The sequence below is a fragment of the Ursus maritimus genome, unplaced genomic scaffold (genome assembly GCF_017311325.1).
Source record: "Ursus maritimus isolate PB19 unplaced genomic scaffold, ASM1731132v1 scaffold_15, whole genome shotgun sequence".
NCBI lineage: Eukaryota > Metazoa > Chordata > Mammalia > Carnivora > Ursidae > Ursus > Ursus maritimus.
The window spans coordinates 14105300-14129906 of record NW_024423897.1 but is presented as its reverse complement, the minus strand read 5'-3'; the positions used below and the strand labels follow the sequence as shown (position 1 = coordinate 14129906).

The following is a 24607-nucleotide window of genomic DNA, read 5'->3' as shown; positions in this document are numbered from 1 at the left end:
GAGTTGTGATAGTTCAGATTAGTTGGAATAAATGTGAAGTGCCTAATACAGTGCTGATATATGGTAGATACTCAAAAGGTAACTGTGTTCTTTCATCCCCACCAACAAATTTAGGCAATGCCTCTGTCTGCACTAGTGGTGGGAATACAGTTGTTAATGGTTCAGAACCACAAAGTGGGGTCTATTTTAGTGGGAAACATTAGTAGTTCAAGTTAGTGTGCTTGTCCCAACCTGAATTTTGACTCAATTAGGTACACTTACTAAAGGGTACCTTATAATTTATAGGTCAATCTAGCCATCAAGACTAAAATGGCAATTGAAAATGTTTTCAAATGTCCTTATACCTGTCACTGCTCATGGAGGGCACTGTACTCTTGGATGTCGGTAGAGGTTACAGAGAGGAAGAATGGAGTCAGTGGAAAGCTTAGCCCTTCCTGAATGGTTGGGTACTCTTTGGCTTTAGAATATAGGTATTTCTGGCTGTCTATAAAAGAGCTAAGCCCCCCTCAAGGTCCTGGAAACCCAGTTTCCAAAATTCCTTAGAGACTTACTTATGCTATCAGTAACCCCCTCTCAACTTGAAAGTATATCACAGGCCACTCCTTATGACCCCAGTGCACCTCTTTCTGCCCATGGCTCCTGTCCCCATGCTTTAATAAAAACCACCTTTTGCCTGAGGGGGAAACATGGCGGAGAAGTAGGGGACCCTATTTCAACCAGTCCCCTGAATAGAGCTGGATATCTATTAGGCCATCCTGAACACCCATGAAATCAGCCTGAGATGTAAGAAGATATATCTGGATCTCTACAAACAGAACTTCTTTGGTGGTTGGTCTCAAGGTATGAAGTGGGAGTTGAGAGTCTGTGGGCAGATATCGGAAGATAAACGGAGGGGGGCGGGAGCCTCCGTGAACTTGCACTGAGAAGGCATAAGCCTCCCATGCTGGGGACCAGGCACAGACTCACAGAGCAGGGCAGGGAAAGGTCTTTAGGATACTGTACCAGACTGAAACCTGGAGCTCAGGAGTGCACTTGTGAACCAGGCAGCTGGCGGTTTTACAAGCACAAAGGGCAGAGACATGCCTTGGGAGTGAGGACTGGGAGAGTGGCTGTGGGACACACAACCCAGGGCACTGTGGGTTTTTAGCAGCACAGACAGAAACGGAGTCAGTGTGGCCTGGTGAGCTCAGTGAGGAGCAGACTGTTTTCTCTCTGTTCTGAGACAGAGGTTTGGATATAGTTACTTCTGCTCTCTCAGAGGAGACACAGAAAGCCACCAGGGAAAGCTGCCAGAGAACAAAAGCCCCAAAAAACCGGTTCTCATTGAGTCCATCCCCACCCCCCCAACAGGGGGCAAGGCAACTCTGCCCAAATACAGTTGCCTCAGTATCAGCATGGCAGGCCCCTCCCCCCGAAGGCAGGCTGGAAGTATAAGAAGCTCACATCCCTAAGGTCCCTATAAAACACATGCATCTTGCTTGGGTCCTGGTCAATAATTTGGACTCTGTACATTCCTGCAACCACACCTCATCAGAATGACAAAGAGGAGGAACCCCCAACAAAGGAAAGAAATAGAGACTGTGGCCTCTGCCACAGAAATAATGGATATGGATATAACCAAGATGTCAGAAATGGATTTCAGAGTAACAATTATCAAGATGACATATAGGCTTGAGAAAAATATTAACGAAAATATAGAATCTCTAAGGGCTGAAATGAGAACTAATCTGGCAGAACTTAAAAATGCTATGAATGAAATGCAGTCTAAACTGGATGCTCTGACTGCCAGGGTAAATGAGGCGGAAGAACGAATTAGTGAGTTAGAGGATAAGATGATAGAAAAGAAGGAAAAAGAGGTGACATGGGAAAAAAGAATCCAATTTCAAGAAACTAAGCTGAGGGAGATTACTGACTCAATGAAACACTCCAATATCAGAATTATTGGGATCCCAGAGGGGCTGGAGAAAGAGAGAGGTCTATAAGATACATTTGAGCAAATTGTAACCGAGAACATCCCTAATTTGGGGAAGGAAACAAGCATTTGTGTCCAAGAGGCAGAGAGGACCCCTCCCAAGATCAATGAGAACAGACTGACACCACAACATATAATAGTACAATTTGCAAATCTTAGATCCAAGGAAACAATCTTGAAAGTGGCGAGGGGGAAGAGATTTCTTATGTACAGAGGGAGGAGCATCAGAATAATGTCAGACCTGTCCACAGAGATCTGGCAAGCCAGAAAGGGCTGGCAAGACATATCCAGGGTACTAAATGAGAAGAACATGCAGCCAGCAAAGCTCTCATTCAGAATGGATGGAGAGACAAGAAGCTTCCAAGACTGGCAGAAACTGAAAGAATATGTGACCACCAAGCCGGCCCTGCAAGAAATATTAAGTGGCATTCTATAAAAGAAGAAAGACTCCAAGAGTGATACAGAACGGAAATTTACAGAGACAATCTATAGAAACAAGGACTTTACAGACATGACGACACTAAAATCATCTCTCTCAATAATCACTCTCAATGTGAATGGCCTAAGTGCTCCCATAAAACAGCACAGGGTTGCAGATTGGATAAAAAGACATGACCTATCCATATGCTGTCTACAAGAGACTCACTTTGAACCTAAAGATACATCCAGACTGAAAGTGAGGGGGATGGAGAACGATTTTTCATACCAATGGACCTCAGAAGAAAACTGGGGTAGCAATTCTCATATCAGACAAATTAGATTTTAAGCTAAAGACTGTAGTTAGAGATACAGAAGGGCACTATATTATTCTCAAAGGGTATATCCAACAAGAGACTCTAACAATTATAGATATCTATCCCCCCAACAGGGGAGCAGCCAACTACATAAGCCACTGTTAACCAAAGTAAAGAAACATATAGATAATGATACATTAATAGTAGGAGACAACATTCCACTCTCAGCAATAGATCATCTAAGCAGAAAATCAACAAAGAAATAAGTGCTTTGAATGACACACTGGACCAGATGGACCTTATAGATATGTACAGAACATTCCACCCTAAAACAACAGAATATTCATTCTTTTCAAACACACATGGAACTTTCTCCAGAATAGATCAGATACTGGGTCACAAAACAGGTCTAAACGGATACCAAAGGATTGAGATTATTCCCTGCATATTCTCAGAGCACAGTGCTTTGAAACTAGAACTCAATCACAGGAAAAAGTTTGGAAGAAACTCAAACACTTGGAAGCTAGGGACCATCCTGCTTAAGAATATTTGGGTCAACCAGGAAATTAAAGAAGAACTTAAGCAATTTATGGAGACCAATGAGAACAAAAACACATCAGTCCAAAACCTACGGGATGCTGCAAAGGCGGTCCTAAGGGGGAAATACATAGCCATACAAACCTCACTCAAAATAATAGAAAAATCTAAAATGCAGTCCTTATACTCACACCTTAAACAACTGGAGATGGAACAGAAGAACAGGCCTAAGCCACACATGAAAAGACAACTGATTAAGATTAGAGCAGAGATCAATGATTTAGAAACCAGAAATACAGTAGAGTGGATCAACAAAACTCGAAGCTGGTTCTTTGAAAGAATTAGTAAGATTGATAAACCATGGCCAGACTTATCCAAAAGAAAAGAGAAAGGACCCAAATTAATAAAATTATGAATGAAAGGGGCGGGATCATGACTAACACCAAGGAAATAGAAACAATCATTAGAAACTATTATCAACAACTATATGCCAATAAATTAAGCAACCTGGAAGAAATGGATGCCTTCCTAGAAACCTATAAACTATCAAGACTGAAAAAAGAAGAGATTGGCATCCTAAATAGGCCAATATCCAGTAATGAGATTGAAGCAGTGATCAAAAACCTCCCAAAAAAACAAGAGTCCAGGGCCTGATGGATTCCCGGGAGAATTCTACCAAGGGTTTAAAGAAGAAATAATACCTATTCTCCTGAAGCTGTTTCAGAAAATTGAAACAGAAGGAAACTTCCAAACTCATTGTATGAGACCAGGACTACCTTGATCCCCAAACCAGGCAAAAACCCCATCAAAAAGGAGAATTACAGACCGATAGCCCTGACAAATATGGATGTCAAAATTCTCAACAAGATCTTAGCTAATAGGATCCAACAGTACATCATGATCAGGTGGGATTCATCCCTGGGATGCAAGGGTGGTTCAACATTCACAAATCAATGTGTGATAGATCACATTAATAAAAGAAGAGACAAGAACCATATGATCCTCTCAATTGATGCAGAAAAAGCATTTGACAAACTACAGCATCCTTTCCTGATTAAAACTCTTCAGAGTGTAGGGCTCGAGGGAACATTCCTCGATTTCATAAAAACCATCTATGAAAATCCCAGTGAATATCATTCTCAATGGGGAAAAGCTGAGAGCCTTTCCCCTAAAATCAGGAACACGACGAGGATGCCTGCTGTCACCACTGTTGTTCAACATAGTACTAGAAGTCCTAGCAACAGTAATCGGACAACAAAAAGAAATAAAAGGTATTCAAATTGGCAGAGAGTTCAAATGCTCTATCTTCACAGATGATATGATACTTTATGTGGAAAACCCAAAAGACTCCACCCCCAAATCAGTAGAACTCATGCAGCAATGTGGTAATGTGGCAGGATACAAAATCAATGCACAGAAATCAGTTGCATTTCTATACACTAACAATGAGACTGAAGAAAGCGAAATTAGGGAACGATTCCATTTACAATAGCACCAAAAACCATAGGATACCTTGGAATAAACCTAACCAAAGAGGTAAATGATCTATACTCTAGAAACTACAGAACACTGATGAAAAACACTGAAGAAGACACAAAAAGATGGAAAAACATTCCATGCTCATGGATTGGAAGAATAAACATAAGTTAAAATGTCTGTGTTACTCAGAGAAATCTATACTTTCAATGCCATCCTGATCAAAATACCAATGTCATTTTTCAAAGTGTTGGAACAAACAATCCTAAAATTTGTGTGGAACCAGAAAAGACACCAAATCACCAAGGAAATGTTGAAAAAGAAAAACAAAGCTGAGGGCATCCTGTTGCCTGATTTCAAGCTATACTACAAAGCTGTGATCATTAAGACAGCATGGTACTGGCACAAAAACAGACACATAGATCAATGGAACAGAACAGAGAGCCCACATATGGACCCTCAACTCTATGGTCAACTAATCTTTGACAAATCAGGAAAAAATATCCAATGGAAAAAAGACAGTCTCTTCGATAAATGGTGCTGGGAAAATTGGACAGCTATATACTGAAGAATGAAACTCGATCATGCTCTCACACCATACACAAAGATAAACTCTAATTGGAAGAAAGCCCTCGATGTGAGACAGGAATCCATCAAAGTCCTAGAGGAGAACATAGGCAGTAACCTCTTCAACACTGGCACAGCAACTTCTTTTAAGACACATCTCCAAAGGCAAGGGAAACAAAAGCAAAAGTGAACTTTTGGGACTTCATCAAGATAAAAAACTTCTGCACAGCAAAGGAAATAGGAAAACAAAGAGGCAACCCACAGAATGGGAGAAGATATTTGCAAATGACATTACAGATAAAGGGCTGGTATCCAAGATCTATAAAGAACTTCTCAAACTCAACAGCCAAAGAACAAATAATCAAATCAAAAAACGGGCAGAAGATATGAACACTTTTCCAATGAAGACATACGAATGGCGAAAAGACACTTGAAAAAATGTTCAACATCATTAGGCATCAGGGAAATTCAAATCAAAACCACATTGAGATACCACCTTACACCAGTTACAATGGCAAAAATTGACAAGGCAAGAAACAACAAATGTTGGAGAGGATATAGAGAAAGGGGAACGCTCTAACATTGTTGGTGGGAATGAAAGCTGGTACAGCCACTTTGGAAAACAGTGTGGAGGTTCCTCAAAAAGTTAATAATAGAGCTACCCTATGACCTAGCAATTGCACTACTGGGTGTTTACCCCAATGATACAGATGTAGTGAAAATAAGGGCCATATGCACCCTAATGTACATAGCAGCAATGTCACAATAACCAAACTGTGGAAGGACCCGAGATGCCCTTCAACAGTGGTCCATATATACAATGGAATATTAGCCATCAGAAAGGATGATTATACAACATTTGCATCAACATGGATGGAACTGGAGGAGATTACACTAAGTGAAATAAGTCAAGCAGAGAAAGACAATTATACGGTTTCACTTATGTGTGGAACATAAGGAATAGCATGGAGGACTTTAGGAGAAGGAAGGGAAAAATGAAGGGGGGAGTTCAGAGGCGGAGACGAACCATGAGAGACTATGGACTCCAGGAAACAAACCGAGGGTTTTAGAGGGGAGGGGTGTGGGGGGTTGGGCTAGCCCGGTGAAGGGTATTAAGGAGGGTACATATTGCATGGAAGACTGGGTGTTATATGCAAACAATGAATCATGAACACTACACCAAAAGTTAATGATGTACTGTATGGTGACTAACATATCGTAATAACAACAAAAAATAAATAAAAAAGAAACCCACCTTTTTGCACCCCCCCCCCAAAAAAAGCTAAGCATCCTTCAATTTTCCTCTGTATCAGAAGGACTGGGTAGCAGGGGTATAGTGATGGAGGTTATGTATAGACATGGAAGCCTTATCACTCTCAGATGATAATTCTGCAAAGCTCTTGGGGAGAAGTTCCTCTTACACTGTGGGGGAATTCCATAACTCTTCAAAAAGGATCAAGGGGAGTTAGGGAAGAAATGAGAAGAATTGAGGGGAACAGTACCTGCATGCCTTCCTGTCCAGATATCCCAATTCCAATGTCAGCAGCTTGAATCATGCTTACGTCATTTGCTCCATCACCTGAAAGGAGATCGATCATGAGGTGTCTTTATTCCCGGTCTAACTGCTGCATGACAATGGAAAGGGTGTTACAGTGATGGCTGTAAAGTGTCCCCATTTGTACATAATTGAATACTTTTAACATTGCTCTGAATAGTCCTATAAGAAAAGTCATTGCTACACTATTTGGCCTGAGAGAGGTCCTTTCTTCTTTCACAAGAAGCTCTATTTATTATTTGACAAATGTTTATTGTGTCTTTCTTCTAGGCACAATATTAGGTATTGGGAATACAATAGTGAGTCTGTGGCAGTGCTTTACAGTTGACCAAAAAAAAAAAAAAAAAAGGTGTGTGTGGGGTGGGTTTTAAAGTAAAAAAAAAAAAAAAAAAAAAAAAAAAAAAAAAAAAGGCCTTCACAAATGTTACAACGGACTTCACTAATGAGCAAACGGAAAATTTGAGCAACACAGAGATTCTGCAAGGGTAAACCAGCTAGGGAAGGGGCCCAGGAGCATTGGCGTGAAGATCTTTGCTACCTTTCCTAACTCAGTATAAGCTAAAATATTTACCATATTAAGACCATTGGAATGTCTGGACAGCTGAATCATCCGATTGTCAATGGTGTCCAAGGACAGGGATGGTGTTCAGTTTTGTTTCTGAATATAGGAAAATGGGATTGACAGATTTTTTTTGGTTGAGGAACATTTAGTCACACTGAGTTTCCATTTAACAAACTAAGGTGTTTGTTTCAGGAAATTGGAGGTTAGGGCATGGAAATACACACACAGCCTCCAGCACTGTCATATAGGTCTGTGATGATGGAAATATCCTGTATCTTTACTAATATAGAAACCACTAGCCCCATGTGAGCATTGAGATGCGGCTGGTGAAATTCTATTTAATTTTAAATTTAATACCTATATATAGCTAGGTGGCCACCGTTTTGGACAGCACAGCTCCATACAGTGAGGCTTTCCTTACAAACCTAGCTTTTCCCAGAGCTTTATCTTTCAGACCAGAGATTAGCAAACTTTTTCTATAAGGGGCCAGATAGTAAATATTTTAGGCTCTGTGGGCCAAGAAGCAAAATTGAACAACTGTTCTTGCTGAGAGGCAAATAGTCTTTTACAGTTAAAAACATAAAAATCATTCTTATATCCCTGCAAAAACATGTAGGGGGCTGGACTCGGGCTGGTGACCTTGGTTTGTGGACTGCATTGCCTTCATTTTCCTCCTGGCCCCACCTCTTTTTCCAGTAGGTTCTCATAATAGAATGCAATTAAATATATATTAGATAACATAGAGAATATGGAATTGGGGGAGAGAATTTTCTTCCCTTAGTTATTTGGCAATGAAATTAATCTTACAAATTTTGTCACTGTAAGTAGCCATTATTCTTGTAATGATTATTTTTTTTTTTACGATAGTATAGGAGCACATTATTTTTTTCTTCCCCTTGGAGAGCAAATCCACCTTTTAACCTCTTCTGTTAGCAAATCAGTGGAAGCAGAGGTGTGGAATCAGGCCACTGCTCACCCTCCTGGTTTTGTTTCTGCTTCTATGGCAGTGGAGCCAATTTCTTACCTCAGGGAGTCTGTCCTGGGTTGTTGCCTTGGGTGTGTCTAAAGTTTTAAAGAGGACAATTCAGGGAATAAAATTAGGATACAGTTGCTAAAGCTCTGCTCCCTGTATTCTTTCTGCCCACTCCTTTTTTTTTTTTTTTTTTTGGTTTGAATTGCTTTTGCCTGAAGCCTGGGAGAAAAAACAATGTGTAAATAGGCTTCTTAATTTGAAATACCAGGAAGGAAAAATCTCTCTCCATGTCTGTGTAGGAAGGATAGAACCTGGAAGCATCTGTAGGAATATCCCTAAATGAATGCAATATTTACTATGTGCTTGGTATATGCACAGAGCACAGACAAAATGGTAAGACTGACATGGTCCCTCTGTTCAAGGAACACATGGTCTCCTGAGCAGGCCATCACAGAAAGCAGACCGGGGCTCTGCAGCGCTCAGGGCTCTGTGCTGCAGGAGTTCCCAGAGAGAAGGAAGGGTAGGTGGGATTGGAACAAAGGGTGTTTGACAGAGGAAGTAGCTTGTGCAAAGTCCTGGGAGTGAGAGAGGACAAGGCTCATGGAGAATGGTAAGCAGCTCCATTTGGTTAGAACACGGAGCGCCAGATGTTGGGGAATGGACAATAGCTGTGGTGAAGGATGTGGCCGGAGGGTTAGCGGAGACCAGGTCGTGAAGATTCTTGTAGACCAGGTTTGCTTGTTCCTGAAAGGTTTGATGTAGATACAGTTTTTATTTCTCTGCCTTAACAATGGTTAAAGTTTAGTCTCCTATGAGGAATTTTTTTCATCAACCAACCAAACAGCATTTGTCGAGTGTATGCGTTGTGCTGGGCCTTGTATTTAGGAACGAGTTGGGGTTAACGTGGAGCATGAAATCAGCCATAATACCTGGCTTGCTACAATGTAACGCGGAAGCCGCTGCGGGCGGGGAAGGTTTCGGAGAAGGGCGTAGGCCTTTGGCATGCCGAGGCCTACGTGACCACTCTGCCACTGGAATGCCCTGGGGAATTGCCTTCCTGAAGCTTTCCTAGCCAAACAGTCGCCTTGTGGTCTAAGAGATGTAGGTATTGTCCCTTAGGCTATGTTTAGCAGAATTCAGAGAACACGAAGATTAGCATATCCTATCTTTCCCGTAAACAGATCCTCCCAGTTTTCAGTAAGACCCCGGGTCACACCACATGTGCTCGAGGAACAGTGATAAAGGATTTGTGATTTTCTTGAAGGACCAATAAAAGTGGGAGCAAAGAAGAGCAAAGGGTCTTCGCCTCTGAGCGTTGACCCCCTTGCCTTTTCCTCTCTTTCACGGCAAAGTTTGGAGTCATCTTTCATCAGTCGGTACAGGGATTGCTGGCCATTCCCTGCAGGAGTGAACATACCGGATAGGCTCCTCTTCTACAGTCTCCCCACCAGCCATCAACACTCAGCAGAATACCAAATCCACAAACAACTGAGGTTTATATTATTATGCCAGGTGTTAAGCATCAAAAGGGAAATGGTCTGTGTCCCAGAACTGAGTTGGCCTGAGTGTCTATTACTGAGTTATGTGAATGTTCTGAATTTGAGGCTCCTTCTGGCTTTTACCTCCATTCAAGTACTAATCTTTCCTCAGTGACGTGCTAATCCTGAGAACTTTGAATCACTCTCCCACTCTACTTAGCCTCTGCTGCATCTCCCGGCTGCCATGTCTTGGCTGTCACTTTGAACTCTCTCAGTGTAAGACAGGGATCCCCAGCCTGGGTATCTCGACTTTGAATTATGACCTCCCACCTCTGGCCCATGCCTCTTGTGAGATCAGCCTCACAGGCTATGCCCACATCTCAGCAAGATGGGTACCTATGGAAAGGGTCATGACGCTCAACTTGTCTCGCACCAGCTTGACTATCATACTCTTCTGGAGCGGGGTGGAACGGCAGCATAGGACAGACCGGCAGTACTGAGTCAACTCCAAAAATTTCATCTCCAGTTCTCCCTGAAAAATGGCATTCAATGTCTTCCCATCGATGACCAGTCCAACGTCTGGAACTGCAGCTCTTGAGGTGGGGGGTAGCGTCTCAGAAGGTAAACAGAACCCAAAGAGCTTGCGGTCTGGCTTCTGTGGTCCATGAAATTGCTTTACTTCTTCCAGTGCACAGTTGAGGATGGATTCGCAAGTTTCCTATAGAGTTAGAATAATAAATATTGTATTAGTAAGCAGCACTAGAAATGTAGGTTAAAGATCTCACTTTATCCTTTAGTAAAATAGTTATGAAACTCTACCACCATAGAGATTACTCAGGAATCATTCTCTGATTTCTCTAATTTCTCTGCAATATTTCAAAAGGCATCAAAGCAATATTAATTTGGAAGCAAATTAATGGCAAAATAGAGACTGCTAGGGAATGGGAGGGGAAGGAGCTCAGCAAGCTGGGGACCGACACAGGGATGGTATAAGCTAATAATAGAATGTGATGGTAAATAATGACAATGTGTCATGATGGTATAATGCTTTCTATTTCTCAAAAGTCATTTTAGTTCTCCTTAGGAAATTGAGTGATGAGGAAACTGAAACAGTGAAATCATTAGTAACTTGCCCTAGCAACTTACTAGTGGAGGCAAATCATTGCTACTGACATTATGGCTTTTAATTGAAAAAATATTTTGTATGTTTATCTGTTGGTATGAATGTATTGGTCATTTTGGCTAAAACTGATGATGAATGTGAACATCTTACTGATGTAAAGAAATTTCTTACTGATTTTTTTCTGAGGTTTACCTTGAAACATCGTGAAGGACTTATTTGCTCTTATCAATTTTCCTCTTTTACCTTTGATTGTATCAGAGATAAAGTCACACTTTGGTTCCAAATATATCCTTAGTGCCTCTTTAGATTTTGCAACACTACTTTCAAATAAAGATAGAGAAAAGTGGCAGTCAACCGGATCATCAATTTTAATAGCATTGTTTTGTTCACATGATCTCTTTTTATAAACTTTTAAAATATTTAAATTCAATTAATTAACATATATTATCCATTTCAGAGGTAGAGATCAGTGATTCATCAGTCTTATATAACACCCAGTGCTCATTACATCAAGTGCCTTCCTTAATGCCCATCATCCAGTTACCCCATCCCTCTACCTCCCTCCCTTCCAGTAACCCCCAGTTTGTTTCCTATGATTAAGAGTCTCTTATGGTTTATCTTCCTCTCTGATTTTGTCCACATGATCTTTATTTAGCAGTGTTCTTTTATCCATGGCAAAGATGATTTTCACTCACTGTAGTGCTAAAAAATTCTAAAAATAAATTTAAGTGTTTAAAGTCAGTCAATTTAAATGAAATCATTAAATAGAAAAAACAGTACAGGTAATATGTGGATTAGGCAAAAATTGTGAAGCTTGTTCTGATATGATAGGTTTGGGGACCATTGATCTAGAAGCTTCTGAGAATATTTGGAGTCATTTATTCTGGAGTGAGTAGAACTGCAGTTAATCATTCCTGAGTCTTCCCTTAGGGGATGCTAAATTGAGTGTTGCAAGCAATAGGCTACGCCCAGAACCTAGAGGGGTGATAGGAAGTAGTTCCAGGAGTGGGTGGTTATGCCTGAGGCACTTATCTGGGAAAGAGATCAAGACAGTCCATGCTGCGAGTTGGGGCCAGCACAAATTATATAAATTTCTCCAACATATGGCTGCAGGAAGTCATTGGAGATATAAGTTTCAAAATAAAATCTCTGAATTTACTTGTTTCAAAGTGTGATATAATAACCACAATAGTTGCCATTCATTTAACCTTCAGTATATGCCAGATACTGTGGAAGGGAGCCTCTAAGATGGTTCTCAATGATCCCTGTCCTCCTGGGATGAGCGCTCCTGTGTAATCTCTTCCCTTGGGTGTGAGCCACATCTAGCAATTCCTTTCTAATGTAGAGAATTCTGCAAAAGTGATGGGATGTCACTTCCCAGATTAGCTTATAAAGAGATCATGGCTTCCAATTTGGCACTCTTTTCCCTCTCTCTTGGATGGTTTGCTGTGGGGGAAAGCAGCTGCCATGTTGTGAAGCAGCTCTACGGAGAAGCCCACGTGGTGAGGAATTGAAGTTTGCCAGCAATCATGTCTGTGGGCTTAGAAGAAGGCCTTCTCTCCATGCCCAAACTACCTACCAGTTGAGCCTTCAGATGATTCTACAGCCCTGACAGTTTGACTGCAGCCTCCAGAAAGACCTTGAACCAGAGGTACCCAGTTAAGCTGCCCCTAGACTCCTAACCCACAGAAACTGTGGGATAATAAATGTTGGTTCTTTACAGATGTTAAATTTTGGAGTAATTTGTTAACTAACACAAATACTGTGCTAATAAGTATTTTTCTTCTATGATCTTATTTAATCCTCTCCATAGCCTCTGAAATAAATCTTTCTAATCCCTATTTTACATATGAGGAGAGTGAAGTTTAGGGAGGTATGGTACCTGGAACATATTAAGCTTTCAATATATGTTACTAATAATGATAATAATCATTGCTGTTATTAGTTTCTGTCTAATACTCTAGTCCCTTCTAAATTCCTTGACAGACCAGCACTTTCAATGATGGGTTAGTAATTCTCTCATTTTATGGATGTGAACCCTGAGGTCTAGAGAGGTTCCATAACCTGCTTATAGCTTTAAGGTACATAACAAAGAAACAGTAGCCCTAAATCAATTTATAATGAATTAGGCAGATTAAAACCCTAGGAGGAAATATTCACTGAATACATAATTACATTAAACTAGGGTTTAAGTAAATCTGAGATTTGGAATGGATCTCCCCAGTTTCTGGCTTAACATATCCATGTAGCCACCACTTTTTCCTGGGTAAGGGGTGCGAATGACTAATCTTAGAGGTTTAGTGGGCTCAGGGTGTGGACAGGGCCTAACATTCAGATATCATCTGAGAGGGTCCCAGACAGCTTTAAATGAATCAACAGTGACTGAACAAAACATGAAACACGACCCACGTTCCTTAGGAATGTTGGCTAATAAATTGCTAAACATCTTCAGCTTCCTAGAGGAGTGCATTGCATTTAACAGAAACCATAAAAGCCCACTCTATCCTTCTTGGGCTCACTGACTCAGAAGTTTGCCCATGTCCTTCTGGAATCACCTGGAGTGAAATAATCATTGTACATAGAATTTCCATTGCAAGCGGGGCAGGCAGATATCACTGTTATTACAGGGATCAAGTACTCAAGCAAGCAGCAAATTACTTTCTTTCCTAGGCATAATATTAATGCCAAAGATTTCCCCAAGATTATTTTCATTTTGAAAATTCATTGGGGTTTAATCTAATCACAGCATAATCTGTGCACTGGACTAGAAAGTGATTTTACCAGTTCTTGTAAAGGGCCTTAGGCACTTTTCATAGTATACACTGCTTTTTAAAAAATATGTGTATGTGGATCCTTTATGGAATAAAAACCAGATTTAAACCTCCTAAACTTCCGTTCTGGGTCCAATCAGTCCTAAGCAAAACTGAAAGAGTGAGGTTCCAGCATCTCCCTGCCTCCTTTTTCTGTGTTCTTTCCCGTCTTCTTACCTCTTCTCCATCCTTTCCCTATGGTACGCCTACGTCTCCCAGTGCCCTCCACCCACCACCCCTCCAATACTTTTCCTGCTTGTTTCCTTTCGGTAGGAGCATACATCTCAATGCCTACTTCCCATATTCATTAGCCAAGATGTTGGAACTTCACTTTCTGCAGTTTGCATTGTGAAAATAGATTTTTTTTCTCCTAAATATAAAATTGTATTATAATTTTGAATACTCTTCCTCAGACTTTACACAGTCCTCTCTCCAAACCCCAACCCCTGCCGCCCACAACCTACTGGGGATTGAAAACTGCAGTTCTAGGACTCTGCTCCTCCCTTTCTCTTTCTCTCTCTCTCTCATCCCATCAAAACATACTGGTCTCATGAATCATTCCCTTCAGGTTTTATTCTGTGGCAAACCAATTTGACATATAAATTGGAGCTGAAATTTTGACTCAGAATCATTTTAATTTAAATGGGGCTTTTTCAGTGGGACAGTGAATCCGAAGTATAAGAAACTGACAACTGGGGTTCTGTGAGCAAATAACGTGGTATGACGCAGATAGCACTGGCCTGGCAGGAGGACAGTGTTCTAGATTTAGTTCTGTCAGAAACTGCCAGGGTGATCCTGGGTAAGTGACTTAGTCCCAGGGGTCTTTAGTTTCCTCATTTGTAAAATACGGAGATTGGGCCAAGGGTGGAATTTGGAAGATCAAAACTTTCTAACATGTGCCACTAGATGTAATATAATCAAACTGGTCAATGATGCATGGGATGGGGTGAATGACTTCCAGGGACCTCTGAGCTCCAAGGTTCAGTGATATTTTGAGGGTAGGGGTGCTTCTCTGTGTATCCAAACCCCACTCATAAGCCTATCTCTTGTTGGCCTAGGGCCTGTTCAGACTTTACACAGTCCTCTCTCCAAACCCCATCCCCTGCCGCCCACAACCTACTGGGGGTTGAAAGCGGCAGTTTTAGGACTCTGCTTCTTCCTTTCTCTTTCTCTCTCTCATCCCACCAAAACATACTTGGACACCTGCAAGTCTGCTCTTGGACATCTGGTCTCTACTTTGGCCTCACCTGACTTTCTGTATTAATGGAGTAAACAGTGTCAGTCTGATCTAACAATCTGCAGGAATAGGCGATATTGATTGCTGTCTCCTGCTTATCTCCAGTCAAGACCCAGAGTTGGATCCCAGCCTCCCGCAGAGCAGCGATTGTGTCTGGAACCCCTTCTTGTAGCCGGTCTTCGATCCCAGTGGCTCCTGGAGTGATCAAAGACACCAGAGCTTACGATTAGAGTGAAAAACTGCTTAAGTTCCCTAAAGCCCTATCAAGTCAGGTAGTGATTATTAAATATCTCCCACATTCTAGGCTGTGGTAAGCACCCAGGATACAGCAGTGAAATGGAGTCGGTCTCTACCCTCTTGCAGCTCAAAAGCTTGTTGAAAAAGGATTTATAACTGAGAAGAAAAGCCCAGGGTGCCAGGTGAACATATACTAGGAGACCCGAACTTCATCTAGAAAGTCAGGGACAATCTTGTTAGGAACCGTCATTTGAGCTCAGACCTGGAAGATAAGGCCAAGAAATGGCAAAGGAGGAGAATTCCAGGTAGAGGGATGAGCATGTATGAAGGCCCAGAGGTCAGAGTGGAAGAAAGCACAGAACAGGAGGCAGAGTGGGGTGAGAGAAGGGGCCAGGAAGGGAGGTGAGCCTGCTGAAACATGCAGAGCCTTGTGAGGGCATTATAAGATTTCGGATTAATTTGGTAGACAAGAAAGCTATTAAGGGGAATTAAGCTGGAGAGTGACAGGATCAGTTTTGAGTTTTAACAAGATCATTCTAGAGAATGCACTGAGATTGGGGGAAGCAGGATGAGTTTAGAGGCTGAGCAGGGGTGTGGTGGCGTAGCCTGGGTGAGTCTAGCAGCAAGGGAATGGAGAGCAGTGGAGAGACTGCTCTGTAACAGCTCATGGCAGAACAGGGACTCAGATTTTTGATAATATTCTTGGAATTAAATATACAGACTCTATAATTTTTGAATGATCTCAAGCTTTGCACCAACCCTGATGAATCTATATACCCAAATATCAAATAGTTGCTAAGTGATTAAGCATAAATTAATCTGCATTTAAATTGAGATTGACTTCAGACAACAGACTAATGGCTGCCCATTTTACTCTGGGCAGGAGCAAGGCATTTCATCTCTTTCAATAATCCCTCGAGACAATAGGTTGGCAAAGCAGTTACACCGGATGCATACTGAAAAGATCATTTCATAGTGCGGGGCCTAGTGTGAATGCAAAGCCGCTTCTGTGGCATAGCAGATTCTTGGTGGTAAGATGAAATCTCCTCCCAGCCCCAAAGCTCTCCTCCCCAATCCACCTTGAGGGAACAAAAATAATGTCTCTATCCTGAGATGTGCCTCTTTTGTACTGCAGGCCCAAATGCGCAAACAACCCCATGAAAAGTGATGGTTCAGTCCTTGTCTTTCCCTCCAAGGGTTAGCCTGGAAGGTGAGATTCTAAAGCTGATTTACATTACAGGGAAGCAGAGGGAAGGAGAAAAGAGGAAAAACACATTTATTTGTGTGAAAGAAAAAATGAAAGAGAAAGGCTGTGGAAGTCTTTCCCAGCAAGGGAAGCCAACAGACCCTGACAAACACAGAACAAGCTGAGGAGCACTTCTCAGGGACTGAGACCAAAGTGCTCCGTGAAACAAAAGCAACCTCAGGGGGCTGAGGAGGGAGTCATGTGCCCTCCTGGGATGACATTCTGTGGCCTTGTGTGTGAATAGAACTGTCTGGCCTGGCTACCCTCTGGTTGCCGTTAAAATAAGTTCTCATGGCCAGCTTTCAGAGAGGCTTTGGGAGGCAGCAGGCAAAGGCCCTGGAGTCAAAACACAGGAAAAAAAAAAAAAAAAAAAACAGCGCTGAAGGAGGTGGGGAATAGGTCTCCCCCTGTTGCCACCCTTCCTGCCCAATCTTGCTGCTACCTTTAATATGTAAAGGCATCACTGTCTTCTTACAGCAATCCTGGTTCTTTCCCCTTGCACACCTGCCTGGCTGCGAGCTTGGAACAGTCTGATTTATATGGAGGAGAAGCTAGGGCTCAGGGGGTGTGGGGATGGGTCCCTGAGCACACAGCACAAGACCAAGATTTGGCTCTCATCCCCAGCTCAGCATTGTCTCCTCAGATGGAAGAAGGCTTTAGCCACGTGGTCAGCACGTGCATGCGTCAGGTATTGCCATTTCCAGATCCTGCTCCCAGCTGTGAGGTGATTAACCCTGATAAACAAAGCCTCCTCCTTCTCTCTGGGTAATATTTTACCTCCCACAGAAAGAGAAGACTACCTCTCAGCTGGTCTCCCTGCTTCTTGTCTTTACCTTAGTGTATCAGTCGAACTTCCACATAGCAGCAGCTTTTCGTAAAACATGAATCCGTTTCTGCTTTTACTCCCTCCTCTCTAACCCATTAGCATATGATTTATGTACCCTTCATAACCTGGGTCATGCTGAGCTTTCCCACCTCACATTATGTTTTTCCCCACACTCTGTGGTCCAGCCATGGCAGACATTGGGGTTTCTAGCCTGTCTGGGCTGTCTCAAGTCTAGCTCTTCATTCAAGCCCCTTCCTCTGCCTGAAAACTCTCTGCCTTTGCTTGACCAGCTCCTCTGCTCTGCTCACTCCTGCCTTCCAGAACTCTCCTTGGCCCCAGCCTAGGTTGGCACCTTTTACTTTTGCTCCCATACCACCAGGTCAATCTTCCAGCCCAGTCCTCATCATACTTGGTTGAAATTCCTTGTTTAATCATCCAGTTTCCTTGCTAGATTGAGCTCTAAGAGGATAGGGCCTATAGCTCTTGTTCCCTAGTCCCAATGCCTAGTATGCTACTTGGCATATAGTAGGTGCTCAATAAACATTTGAAGAAATGGAAGAGAAGTAACCAAGCTCCTGGGCTTTATCCAGCAGGAAGTGTGGGAATGCTCCTGGGCATCCTCAGGTAGTGGCTTGTGGAGTCTGGATTGGATATCCGCACCATTTGTGCCAAATACCTGGAAGTGCACTCCAGGGAAGGATTTTAATTGAGACACATCTGCAGCAGTGTCAGAGTCAGGGCCAAGAACTCCCTCCAGAGCTTGTAGCATTCCTTTTTTTTTCTTTTTAATTTAGTGATGACTTATTTTTAGCTACCGAGTAAGGTGAGTTGATTCTCCAGATGCTGTGCGGTCTCCATTAGCAGCTCATCTCGGTTGTCGAGGGATGCCTCTGCCTCACACCGGAAACTGGCCCATCGCCGGAAGTCATCTTCAGTTATGACCTGTGGGACAGGAAGAGGCTCTTTCCCAATGTAGGGTGAATCCCACCCCATTCTTGTATGCTGGGCATCCTATGGGCCTGTTTGAACTTCCCTATACAATTAGATGTACAGTTATTTCTCTTCAATGATTTTTTTTGAATGCATGAATCAATGAAATATTAATCCTCATGCTCCATTATCACCACTGAGCCCCTGCTGTTCTCTAGGCACTGGAGGTATAGCAGTGATCAAGATGGACAAGATCGCTTATGCCTGGGCTTATCAACTAGTGGAGGGTGAGAGACGTTAATCCAAGTAAATTATTTAAAAGGACAGATAATTTTAAGGGGCTCTTTACAGAAAACAAAGAGGGTGACATGATGGAGTGCGACTAGATGGGGGGAAGCTGTGGGGTTATTTCATTTGCATCTTCAGTTGTCTTAGACAAAGTGACATGCAAGTTGAGATCCAATGACGGGAAGGGGTCAGTCACAGAGAGGGGCAAATGCAAAGGCCATGCCATGAAACAACAATGAACTCAGCTTTCTTTGTGTTCACTTTGAATATACCAGTTGGCTAAGGGATGGAGAGCCAGATAGAGAAGAGGCAGCAATGAGGCTGGGAAGGTAAGCAGCAGTCAGATCTTGCAGAGCCTGGTAGACTGTTCCACTAGCTACTGGAGGTACCCAGTAGCTGGAAGAATCCTACTGGAGGGCATATCTTTCTCCCTTGGAGTCCATAGCATGTTTAGACCCCTCTCTTGGCATTACATGCATACTGTCTTTTATAGCAATAAATGATTCTTTTGTCCAACAACCAAATATTCCTTGCTTTTCCTTCTACACATGGCACTATGGGGTAAAACCAAAGGGATACAGGTAGGCCTTTGCTTTTGAGGAATTCATAATCTTATTAGAGGAGGCAAAATAGGCACAAATAATTTCAATGGAAATAGGTGGTGTTAAGGATATACTTAAAATTTATGGGTAGTAAGCACTGGTCATTCTCTCAGGCACTGTATATGTTACTTTAGTTAATCTCCATGATAACTGTATGAGGTAGGGAGCATTAGTGCCATTTTACAGATAAGAAAATCCCAAACTCAGAGAGGTGAAGAAACTTTTCCAAGGTCACACAAAAGGCAAGTGGTGAGATTGGGACTTGTACCCTGGTAGGTCTGAGTTTAAAGTGGGTGCTCTTAAACTTTGCTGCACTAAGCATCATAAAAGAGATGAAGAGCTCTGGGGATTTATAGAGAAGAAACCACTTTTAGTCATCTAGAAATGCATGTCATCATAGCTCCCCTATCTGATTTTAGATGTCTCATTAGATGCCCCTACTCTGGGATGCCTCCCTTGCAGGGTCTGAAAAGTCAAAGGTCTGCAGGGCGAGAGGTGAGTGATTACATTACTATACCTGGGCCAAGGTCAAGACAGCAAGGAAGATAGGGGCTGTGACCAACTGCAGAACACAAGAGAATATACCCTTCATCAAAGGTATCAGCTACTACAAGGCTCTAGCTATTAGCTGCTATTCAAGAATGGAGACCTGGTTCATTGGATTCTCTAAATTTTTAAGAGAAACCAGAAATCTAGATTTTTATGTGATCACAGAGTATCTCCCAAATTTCAAATGTAGGCAAATAATGCAAAATTTAAAAAAGCTACTTTGAAGGAAAAATTATAACCTTAAAAATTATTTTATGAGTTATGGGTTACCAATTATATGTATACATAATGAAAAACAGGGAACAACAAAGCCACACTGATATGGAACCTTGCCATTCAGAGTTCTGCCCCAGCATAACTGTCAAAATGCTGGGTCTTCGTGGTGAGTCAGAATAGCTAATTTTGAAAATACTAAAACAACCAATATTAAGGGTCTTCTAAAAAGAAATAGAAAAGACAGAGTTAGGGTTGAGGCTTTATAGCTATTAAGGAAGGAATTTATTTTTACCTTCTTGGCGATGCACAGTGTTCGAAGGCCGTCTCTTGCATACAAGTCTAGGTGCTTCTGGGTCCTGGCTCGGATTTTTCTCACCTTCTTTTCCACATCCATGTCAGTTACTGTCAAATAGTCATTGTCCTCCATGAGGTCATGTACAAATGCTTGGGGATCCTTGTTTCTAACACTCTGAAAGAGTGAGGAGGAATCCCCTTATAGCCCACCCCAGAAATATGGAAGATCTTTCCTGGTTGTCATGATATCCCATGATGTCCCATGATAACTCCAGGAATCCTTACGTTCTCTGCTTTCTATATCTGATCATCAAAAGCCTAGCCGAGAAAAGTCCTATTTAGGGATGGTGGGTTGTCTTAGGTATTGTTCCCAAACACATGTTTGCATCAGAATCACCTGGGAACTTATACAAATAACAGAGGTCCCCAGGTCCAGTTGAAGCCCTACTGAATCAGGGGAAAGAAGTCTGAATCTTTGTTGTTACCTTGGGTGTTTTCCGTGTAGCCAGTTTAGCCCTGGGTGATCAACTGTTTGTGAAGTCTTAGACATACCATCCACGATCCCCTCTGTCATCTACTTCAGTGTTTATACTAACTTAGGTCCCAAGATAGCCACAGATCTGAATCTCATTGCTAATTTCTTCATCATATTGGGTTTTTTTTGAGTTAGGCTTTCTTTCTATAATAGGAAATAGCCCTAGAAAAAATATTTTTTGCATTTCCTATAAATCTAGCATGAAAAAATATTTCATTGTGTTGAAGTTCCCTTAATGAAGTCTGATGTTTTTTTCTTTTATCATTTTCTCCTGAAAATCCAGCACTTTTATCTGTCAGATAAAAAGAATTTTTCAGCCTGGATTGGCAGGTATGGGGCAGGATTGATGCCATCCCCACCTCCTTTACTTAAGATGTCACAGACATCACTAATCAGAAGCAGCACTGTGTAAAGCTGAGCTGGGAAAAGGCTTCCAAATCCTTCTTTACCAGGGCTGGATTGTGATCTTAGAGGCCCTAGGTAGTAAGCAGGTTTTGTGTACCTCATCTACTCTCTCCATATAATGCAAAATTAAACATACAATTCATTACAGTAAAATAAATATAAGGAAGTTCAACAAATCTCTGATTTTTCCCAAGAGTATTCCAAGGCTGTTTTTATGCAATATAAAAATCCTTTCAAAGATTATCTCATTTTTTCAGATACTACTTTTTCCCTGGTGCCTTAAGCACAGTCTTTGTGCTTATTGAGCACTACCTACAATATTTTATTTTCAAAGATATTAGCTCCCTGAGATGAGTCTCTTTTGCCTTCTACCTGTGTGCCTTGGGGTTTACTTTTTTGCTCAGGCTACCAGGAACCTCAGGGTCAAACTGAATGTTCAAACACTGTGAATATATTACACCTAAGGTTATTTTCTTCTCTCCTTTTCAAAGCTTTGATTCTCAATTCTTATAGTAATATTGTGTATGTGTCTTTTATCGGAAGCATCTCTAATCCACTTTGGAATCAGGTGAGGAACAACAACAACAAAAAATCTCCAGGGCAGCTTGGATGGCTGTTGCCCAGGGATAGAATGCTATGGTTCCCTTGACTCAGAAACACCGAATTCACTTGTCTGCCAGAGTCTGGGGATGAAGAAACCTAATTAGCTCCCTTCCCATTCTAAACACTCATCAATCCCCATGAACCTCTTGGCTTTGGTCCACAGCTGATAATGCAGGAGGCACAGGGCTGCCTTGGCAATTCTAAAGCTTGGCTGGAATCTACTATCCTGGGAGAATCATAGCCCCATAACTGTCTTCTTCTTGTTAGCAATCAGGAAGCGGCTGCACACTAATTCATGCTGCTCCAAAATTGGAAGCTGATATGTAGGGACTTTGAAACATTTTTCTGGCTTGGCTCAAGTTTATGAAAATCCATTTGGGGGAGGCTGGGGAAAAGGGTGATGAAGAGGGACACCTGAGGCTTCCCAGAGCAGACTGAGCCTGGTGCAGAATTCTGGTAGCATGGAAAAAGCTCCAAATTGGGATTCAGGATACCTGGGGCTAGGCTGTGTACCTCTCTTAAGTCACCTCCCTTCCTGGGTTCATCTGGCTTCTCTCCCAAACCAAGAGTTAGGACCACAGTGTGTTCTAGGTTATGTTAATGGATGTCATGGTAGAAAAAAAAATGTGTATGGATAATCCATGTTTAAATGAGTGTGAAAAACCAGAAATTGGGATAAAGTTAAAGAGGTTTCTCCAGTGTAAGACTGCCCTAAGTCTTTAATAAGCTTATGAGCACTGTAATTCTCCAGGGCGAGGAGATGCAGAATGCAGCATGATTTAAGGAACCTGCTTTGAGGAAAGCATCTGTTCCCTCTGTTCAAATTAGGACCTGCTGGACTAAGTGATACTATAACTCAAGCTCCTTATTACTGTTCTGTGCTGCCTCTTAAACCAAGGAGCCCTCTTCCTAGAGCCCTGGTGAGGTGGGACTCACCACACGCTGGGTCTTCCAGCAGGTCCATGATAATCGAATCTGCGCCCTTGGTGTAGACGATGATCTCACCCGTCAGTGGGTGCCTCACAACCACGGACATTCTTTTCCTGACAGAGTCAAAGCCCAGGGTGCAGAGGATGTCAAAGGTGAGGCAGGTTCCCTGGGGCAAGCGCACGGTCACCTGCTCAGGTGTCCGGGACACCAGCGTGAAGCTGTAGGCATGGGCAGCATGCACCAGGGCTGCCTCATCAGGGCTCTCAGCCTCATAATAGAGCTCAGGGCTGGCCAGGCCTACAGCTGGGGCCTCCAGCACCTCCTCCAAGGAAGCATCCAATCCAGACCCCTGGATGTCACCCTGGTCCCATGTGCTGCTCCTATAGCCACCATCTGTAGAGTAGCCTCCACTGTACACAGATGCATCATCTCTCTCTTCTGAGTCTGTGTTAGGCATGTTGGCCCCCAAACTGTCCCCCAGGTCAGTGTCAGAGGGCGCAGTAGATGAGAATGACTGGCTGAGGTTCAAAAGCTTCAATCTGTGGAAGAGCTGCTGAATCTTCTCCAGGGACGTCCCCATAGCCTTGGTTGAGGGTGGCATGGTGACCTTGTGGCCAAAGGAGGGAAGTGGAACATTAAGTCTCAATGTTGGAAAAAATATCAAGCTGTTTTATCAAAGAATATGAAGGCCATTCTGTAATAAGCAGATTATTTGGGGTTTCAGTGATTATGGTCAAGTCTTCTCTGTGAACCTCAGCTCACCTACCTATAGCATGAGGGAATTAGGCTAGATAGTTCTTTCCAGCCCTGACATTCTAGGGATTGGTAATGCTCAATATTACCATCCTGCTCTGGTCATGGACAAAGGAAAAAAAGGAGACAAAAGCCAGACCCTTATTAAAAGTTCACATTACCTGGGTCCTTACCATGGCTCTGTTTGCTTTATCGTTGCATTCAGCATCTCATCTCACCCTCCCTAGCAACTCTAGGGGTTGCTATGTTATCTCAACTTCTGGATGAGGAAACCAAGGCACAAAGAGGTTAAATAAATTGGACATGACCACCCAGTGTGTAGGTAATAGAGCTGGACTCAAATCTGGGGCCGCCTGGCTCCAGAGATTGGACTCCTGAGCTACCTGCCAGCTAATGTCTCCCCATTAATTTGAAAATTGAGAGTTGGATGCTGTCCTTCCCAAAATGTACTTTTTCCCTTCTTGAAAATAGAGCTGATTCCTCAGATAACATTTCCTGCCTCCCAAAGCTCTCTAAAATTTTTTGATAACTTGGTGAGTTTTCAGTGGCTGGAATGACTGTTCAGAGTGGTTTGGGATCTAGGTGTAATAATGGGAGGCTCTGGTTTGGTACCTGGGTGAACCTTTTTTTTCCTGATTTCATACCCACCAGTTATAACACTCAATTATTCTCATCAGTCACTCATAAGGGAGCTTGGGTGAAAGTTTGTGGACAATTGAAGATCAATCTATCTTTAGTACTGAAAAACAACTCAGAGTATAAGCTTCTATAAATGGCCTTCCAGCTGCGTTATTTCTAAATTGGCAGAACTTCACCCGTGGTGTTAATAATAATAATAATAATAATTATTATTATTATTTTGCCCTCACATAAAAGCAGAGACAGTGTAATGTGATATTATTATGGAGTTGTACACATGGTTCTGCTGTGTACTAACCATACATCCTTTGTTAAGTTGCTGAAATCTCTGAGCCACTGTGCCTTCACTTGTAAAATCCAAGGACATACCTCATAGGGTTTTGGGGTTGTGATGATTAAATGGTAATGCAGGTGATGTGTTTAGCATGGAGCCTGGCACATAGAAAGTGATTAGTAAATATTTACTCTTAATATCTACCCTATAGACAGACAGATACAGAATTTGAAAGCTACATAGAAAGCTCATATAT

General features: G+C 42.2%; 1 protein-coding gene across 1 annotated transcript in view; it reads right to left on the bottom strand.

Moving 5' to 3' along the window:
- Positions 1-24607, bottom strand: part of ATP10B (ATPase phospholipid transporting 10B (putative)) — a 113979-nt gene that overhangs the window by 32195 nt on the left and 57177 nt on the right. Inside the window, exons 11-16 of the mRNA XM_008692415.1 lie at positions 22692-23292; positions 20211-20320; positions 18149-18275; positions 15035-15219; positions 10251-10572; positions 6789-6865 (exon numbers count right to left, since the gene is read on the bottom strand). Of these exons, the coding sequence (XP_008690637.1) occupies positions 6789-6865; positions 10251-10572; positions 15035-15219; positions 18149-18275; positions 20211-20320; positions 22692-23292 (1422 nt within the window). The remainder of the gene's footprint in view (positions 1-6788; positions 6866-10250; positions 10573-15034; positions 15220-18148; positions 18276-20210; positions 20321-22691; positions 23293-24607) is intronic.